Source organism: Manacus candei, unplaced genomic scaffold (genome assembly GCF_025592945.1).
Source record: "Manacus candei isolate 608988 ecotype Guabito, Panama unplaced genomic scaffold, ASM2559294v1 h1tg000074l, whole genome shotgun sequence".
Classification (NCBI taxonomy): Eukaryota; Metazoa; Chordata; class Aves; order Passeriformes; family Pipridae; genus Manacus; species Manacus candei.
Window position 1 is genome coordinate 3,963,129 of NW_026138122.1, and position 6,000 is coordinate 3,969,128.

Sequence of the window (6,000 nt, forward strand, 5' to 3'; positions counted from 1 at the left end):
GCCAGATGATGCATGTTGGCTAACGTGCTTTTGCCATTTCCACACCTTAATTCCAAGCAGTACTAATTGTGAAAGTAAGAAACAATGGAGAGGTCATGCCAGTGGTGAGATGTTGAAGTTCTTTACTGTGGTTCTAGACAAAAGTATTGGTGTGATGTTCCAACAGGGATTCCTCTTGTAAACCAAAGTTCTGGTTTCAGCTAAGGCTCTCTGGGAGTCATTAAGAAAACAGCTTTACAAAGGGACTGCCAAGAAGCAAACTAGAGCTTCTGTGGAGTAATTAGGCCTTTGCACAGAAGGGTATATGAAACAGCTGCAAGATGTGTAGACTAGGTTTTCTATTATCATCTTTCTATTATCATCTTTCTATTCATCTTTGATCAGTAAGAATGTGTCACATTGCCAGAAGGGAGTTCAACTAGAAAAACTGGGCAACTGCATGAAGGTTAATATGCAAGGTAAGGCTTACCTGACAGATTAAAAAAAATTAAGGTGTTCCAAACTGTGTTTTTAAAATCAGAACTTTAAGTATTCATTCAGAGACAGGCCAAGCAGACAAGCTAAGAACGGATCTTGCTAATACTGCATGAAAAAATTTTGTTATCCTGTATTTGGATTCTTTTTTTTATGCTGATATAATGGAGAAAAATCATTCTATCTCAGGACATGTGTATGCAGGCTTCAGTCCTACAAGTTTTCCCCCTGAAGTTATAAAATGGTAAACCCCCAGGGCGTGGTGACCCTTGCAGTTGAGCCAATGAGTGCTTCTGCAAAATATAAACATATCACCCAGACTGGAAAAGAAGGTGGTTGTAGTAGTTGTTGTTGGAGAGTGTGGTCATGTTCTAAAGACACAAGGAGAAGGGGCAGGAGCCCCTCTGGGGGGCCACATCCCCCCAGCCCCCAGCTGGGGTCACAGAAACTTGGAAACAGTGTTAAACTGGACTGAGGTCTGTAGCTGAGAAGCTGGGAGTTTTTCTCCTCCACTGTAAGCAGCAGAAGCAATGGCAAAAACAGCACTGGCCGGAGACTGTGGCTGAAAGCCAAGAGATAAGGAAGAAGCAGCAGAGACAGCACGTAGCCAAGGAAGACACAGAGTTATCTGAGAGAGAGAGCGAGCCAGCAGCAGAGAGAGAACTAAACTCTACAGAGAGAGAGAGAGTTCGGGTAAGAACTGAAACAAACTCCCCAAACTCCTTGGAGACCTCTCCTAGAGAGGAGAGGGGTGGTAATCTTGGAGTGCAGCAGGCACTGAGAAGAGAGAGGGGCTGAAAAGCTCAGACGTCCTGGAAAGCTGGACCGGGATGGCCAGACGGAATGTGGAGGGGGTGACCTTGGCCCCCCTCACTGCTGTTACCCGAGACAGAGCACAGGAGCTCTGACAGAACTCTTGAGGCAAAGGCCTTCAGCTGAAAGCTGCCTGAGATGTTTTGACTCAGGGGTGTATCCCCTGAGGAAGGGACCTTCATGGGGGTCTTACACCCCATGATATGACATGGTGAAGAGAGTTTTGTCCCTGCTACAGTCCACGGAAGAGAAAGACCCTCGCTTTGAGTTGAAGGGCCAAGAGGGCTTGGATACCCCTTGTGTGTACTGGCAGAGATCCAGCTACAGCTGCTGCATGCAAGGAGAGAGACTGATGCCCTAGAGACACTGCTGCTCTGAGAGTGGAAAAGATCTCTTCCTTCTTCCCTCCTGGACTTTTATTTGGAGAGAGAAGAGATTTGATCCATTGTAAATACTGTTTTATCATGGTAGAGATAGTTGAGATTGTGTGTGTAATGTATTATAATATCTATTTGTAAAGTCATTGTAATATAATCCTTTCCCCCCATTTTGAGTCTTGTGTGGTGTCTGGAAAACCCATCTCACACTGGGCTAAGATGTGGGAGGGGGCTTGGACTCGAGAATTGGATTTTGGGGCTCTCAAACCATTACAACCCTCAACTCTAGTAATCCAAGCAAATCATTCACGTTCCCTCTATAAGCTGGGGAGGCAGGAATACCTCCAACAGAAAATTTGCCTTGCTTGTTTTAGAATGCGATAATCTGTCTTTCTTTCCTTATTGACTGTACAGCAATCCGAGTCAGGTAATCTCAAAATTATGAAACTGACCCCACTAAACATAATGAGAGATTCTATATACCGCCTTGCCCAAAGATCCAGCCACCTGCTTTGTGGCCTGAGGATCCAGTGCAAAAAAAATTCTGAAACTGACAGACATCGCCACAGTGGTTTTAGTGAACTATAGATTTGGTCTAATTGTAATTACACAAAGACTTCATGAACTTCAACCTGGTTATTAAAATGATGTTTCATCCAGTAGCAAGAACAGAGCACATTATTCTGTACCATCATACTAACCATGAAGGCCAAAGGACAGGAATGAATGTTGGCATGGTAGACACAGCAGTTCTCCTCATTTGCATCTTTCCATCTGGCAGAGCATTCATGCTCCTCACAGAATTCCTTTGCAGCAGGAGCATTGCTAGCCAAGCAGGAGAGAGAGAAAAACTTTTACATCCATTCCTCATTCTCAAAAATTGCAACAAGTACATGACACCTTGTTCTTTATCCTTCTCTGAAAAATTAGCAGCAAAAACGCATGAAGAGAACTAAACACTGTTGCACCACTTCTTTCTCTTCTGTCTCACTTCTGTTTGAAGCATTCCTGGAGCAAAGAAGATTGTTGTCAGCTGGGCCACTGCCCACCGCCATGCAGTAGGGACAGCTGGTAGGTACTGTGCTGCAACCAGGAACCAACCTCAACTTCTCTCCCCAGCCTGACTTCATGACCAGGTGGGATTAGTTGGCACTACCTCATCTAACACAAACACACCATTACTCAACTTCCACTATCAGACATATGTGTCCCTGGCTACTTTCAGTCTTAGTGTTTTCAGTTATATACCTTCATCTATGCACTTGATTCATACAGATTATTTAGCTCCAGTCTTTGCTCCACAATTGAAATTGCCAAGGAAAATAATCATATTGGATAATAATATCAGATACAATTCCCCAAGTCAAAAATGTGAAGCAAAACGCAGACTTTATGAATAGACTGTCCTACAAAACGACTTTTGAAATTTCATTCCTGAAAGATGAATGTAGTCACCTGGAAATGTGTGATGCAACACTGCTTCCTCAGTTACACTTTCAGTTGGTTATCACTCTCATAAATTTTGTTTTAAGATAAAATAATATTCTGCAAACATGGTTTACTCAGTAGACACAGCCAGACTTATTTGTAGTTTAGTTTAAATGTTATGCACTTGTGATAGATTCTCTATAAAACAGTTCCAGAACACAGGGATTTATTTTTCAACTTGTTTTTACTGAAAAAAGGCCTAGTAATGAGTAGATTTAAGACAAGACTGTGTTTATTATGAGAAGACTGTGTTAATTGTAAGAAATAAAAACAAATATAGAGGATTAGGTTAATATAGATTGTATTCATGGCCAGACTTACAAAGGCACAAAAATACTTGAAACCTGAGATAAGCAAATCTGTCAATCCCCCAAATATCTGAGCAGATAAAATACTAAAATTTATTGGCCTTTAAATTCATACTGGGAATTAAGAAAAATACACAATCAAGCTGGTGTTTAATTCAATCACACACTTTCTCTAGGGCTGCTTTTTAAAATTTATCCTGTATTCTGTATTTTTTATTCAAGAACTTCATCATGGCTTCCCCCAGCCATGCTGATGCCCATACACTGACTTTCCAGCCAGAGGTACTTCAGTCAGTCATTGTAACCTTAAGGGTCAACCAGATAATCTTCTAGTTAAAAAAAGGTGCAATGAAAGACTTCAGCATAGATTTTTCTCTCTTTAAAAATATGTGCCATCTGTCTCTATTGTAAGACGTATAAGTACATGAAAAGAAAACTTTTCCAGATTCTTTAGTGATTTGAGAGAGTGGGTCTCCCTAGGAAGACTATAAAATCAGATCCATTCCCTAGAAGTGAAAAAATCTGCTTAATGGTTGAGATCTTCGAACTATTAGTAGCCACACACTTCAGAAAATGTGATAAACAAACTTAAAAAAACTTTGTAAACATTGTACGCAGATGATAAAAATAAAAAGTATTAAATTATTGCCATTGCAAATGAATTATAAATCATCTTCCAATATGAAAAAAAAATCTCCGGATAACACCTTTTAGATCTTAACTTTGTAATGTAAACACTCAGAACAAGAGTAAAAAATGTGAGGTTTTCCATAAACATCTCTCAGAAAGCAGGGAAACACAGCTGCAGCTTCTGACCCAGGTATTTCTATAAATGAATAGAGAATTGCTATGCACAGACAGAAATGTAAAATTAGGGTGTATTAGCCCTGGATTTGTAGATCCAGATCTGTAGATCTGGATTTGTACAAATAAACATTCTCTACTTAGTTGCTGATGTCCACAACACAGTCCCTGAGTTGATAGATAAGCTTTTGGACTGATTTTAATCCCACAGAAAACAAAATGTTTCACCACTGAATTCAGTGGATTCAGTGTTGGACTGGCATCTTTTTCGTATCTATTTTGTGCACTTCAATCATTCTTATGATTAAAATGACTTTAAGATATACAGTTGGTCTGAGACTCGTGCTTAAACTTCAGTTATAAATTCCGTGTGTACAGAAGCAAGAAGAGATGTTCAGAGTTGCACTGAGACATTAGTGATGTGCCCCATCTATGACCAAGCAAGAAAGTATGCCATGGTGGATCCTCTGAGAGCAAAGTCATTGCAGAGGGGGAAATATCAGAAAAAACAGAGCTATAAGAGACCTCAAAACATGTAAGGAATTAGTGAGGATCCCCAGAGCATATATTCCAATTATATTTATGAATATGTACACATAGAATCCTCACATACTCATGACCATGATAACATTTTTATGGGAAGCAGTACCTGTGGGAAAGGATTCCATTTTGCACTGCATATTGATAAAAGCTGTCTGAAGCAAAGACTGCATAGGTCACGTTGAAAGATTCCCCACTCACAGCCTTTTCTGGAGGCCTTTGCACCCACATCATCTCCAGTCCTAGAAATGACACAATCATGAGCCAAAATATTTACTATACTATTTTATTCAACAGATGCACACAAATGTAAAACTTTCTGTGTATTGATTTTCATCTATTCATAGAATCATAGAATGGTTTGGGCTGGAAGGGACCTTAAAGATCATCTAGTTCCATGGGTCCTCCTGCCATGGTGTAGGGACACCTTCCACTAGTCCAGGTTGCTCAAAGCCCCATCCAACCTGTTCTTGAACATTTCCAGAGATGGGGCACCCTCAGCTTCTCTGGGCAACCTGTTCCAATGCCCCACTACCCTCTGAGTAACCCTCTGAGTATTCCTCCACTGCTTGTTATGAGCCCAAATCCATCATCAATTTTAGTGGCTGTATAGGTAAGCACAAATGCACATTAACTGAAAAATTCTGACATTCATTTAGAAAAGATCTTGCAGTTGGAGAAATGTGACAAAAAAAATCTGTTCATCTTACATAATCTAGCTTTGTTTCCAGTATAATGTATTGCTGCTTGTCCTGATATATTTGCTTTCCCCTTGGATCACAAAATAAAAGTTACTCTCAATTCTTGGCTGCTCTCATTGAGGTGTATTTTATGATGGAAGAAGAACAGACAACTCTACCACACACAAAATTCAGTTAAAACCTTTAACTTCATGAGATATAAATTATATATACTAATAATTACATATTTTAAAAAGCATTCTTATTTTATAAACCCTATCACATCTGGAACAGAGGACAGTGGAAGGAGCTCTACACAGACACCTGTCATTTTTTATTCCCACTCTTTTAAGTGGGAAAGATGATTTATCCCAATTGTCTCTCTTTTCCCTGGGACTCCATATTATCTGCTCTAGGCCTGGGAATGAAGTGGTATAAGAGGTGGGAGAAGTTTTAAATCCATAATCTTAAATAACACCATCAAAATTTTTCCACTCTGTTCATATATTGTTGGTT

General features: G+C 40.0%; 1 protein-coding gene across 1 annotated transcript in view; it reads right to left on the reverse strand.

Annotated features, from left to right (window-relative positions):
* Positions 1-2,225, reverse strand: part of LOC127480700 (atrial natriuretic peptide receptor 2-like) — a 31,529-nt gene extending 29,304 nt beyond the window's left edge. The window contains exon 1 of the mRNA XM_051809088.1: positions 2,148-2,225. Coding sequence (XP_051665048.1) covers positions 2,148-2,225 — 78 coding nt within the window. The remainder of the gene's footprint in view (positions 1-2,147) is intronic.
* Positions 2,226-6,000: the final 3,775 nt, after the last annotated feature.